Source organism: Charadrius vociferus, unplaced genomic scaffold, assembly GCF_000708025.1.
Source record: "Charadrius vociferus isolate BGI_N301 unplaced genomic scaffold, ASM70802v2 scaffold3546, whole genome shotgun sequence".
NCBI classification, from domain to species: Eukaryota; Metazoa; Chordata; class Aves; order Charadriiformes; family Charadriidae; genus Charadrius; species Charadrius vociferus.
Window position 1 is genome coordinate 8,156 of NW_009648860.1, and position 202 is coordinate 8,357.

The 202-nt window shown below is 60.4% G+C and overlaps 1 protein-coding gene across 1 annotated transcript in view; it reads right to left on the bottom strand.

The window, feature by feature from the left end:
* LOC104288149 (potassium channel subfamily K member 3-like) overlaps positions 1-202 on the bottom strand; it is a gene marked incomplete at its 5' end in the record, with an annotated part of 2,292 nt that overhangs the window by 1,765 nt on the left and 325 nt on the right. Inside the window, one exon of the mRNA XM_009886907.1 lies at positions 4-200. Coding sequence (XP_009885209.1) covers positions 4-200 — 197 coding nt within the window. The remainder of the gene's footprint in view (positions 1-3; positions 201-202) is intronic.

Consider the following 202-nt stretch of genomic DNA (forward strand, 5'->3'; position numbering starts at 1 on the left):
TGCAGAAGCATCTGTTGGAGGGGGTCTCCGGACAGCGGCCGGGCGAAGAGTGACTCTGCTCCACGCAGGTGTCCGAGGTGGAGAGGTCCCTGGGGATGATCATAGGGATGGAGTACTGCAGCTTCTCCCGGCTCTTGTACCACAGGCACGAGCACATGGATTGGAAGTGGAGAACCTCAGCGTAGACGTTGCGAAAGCCGCC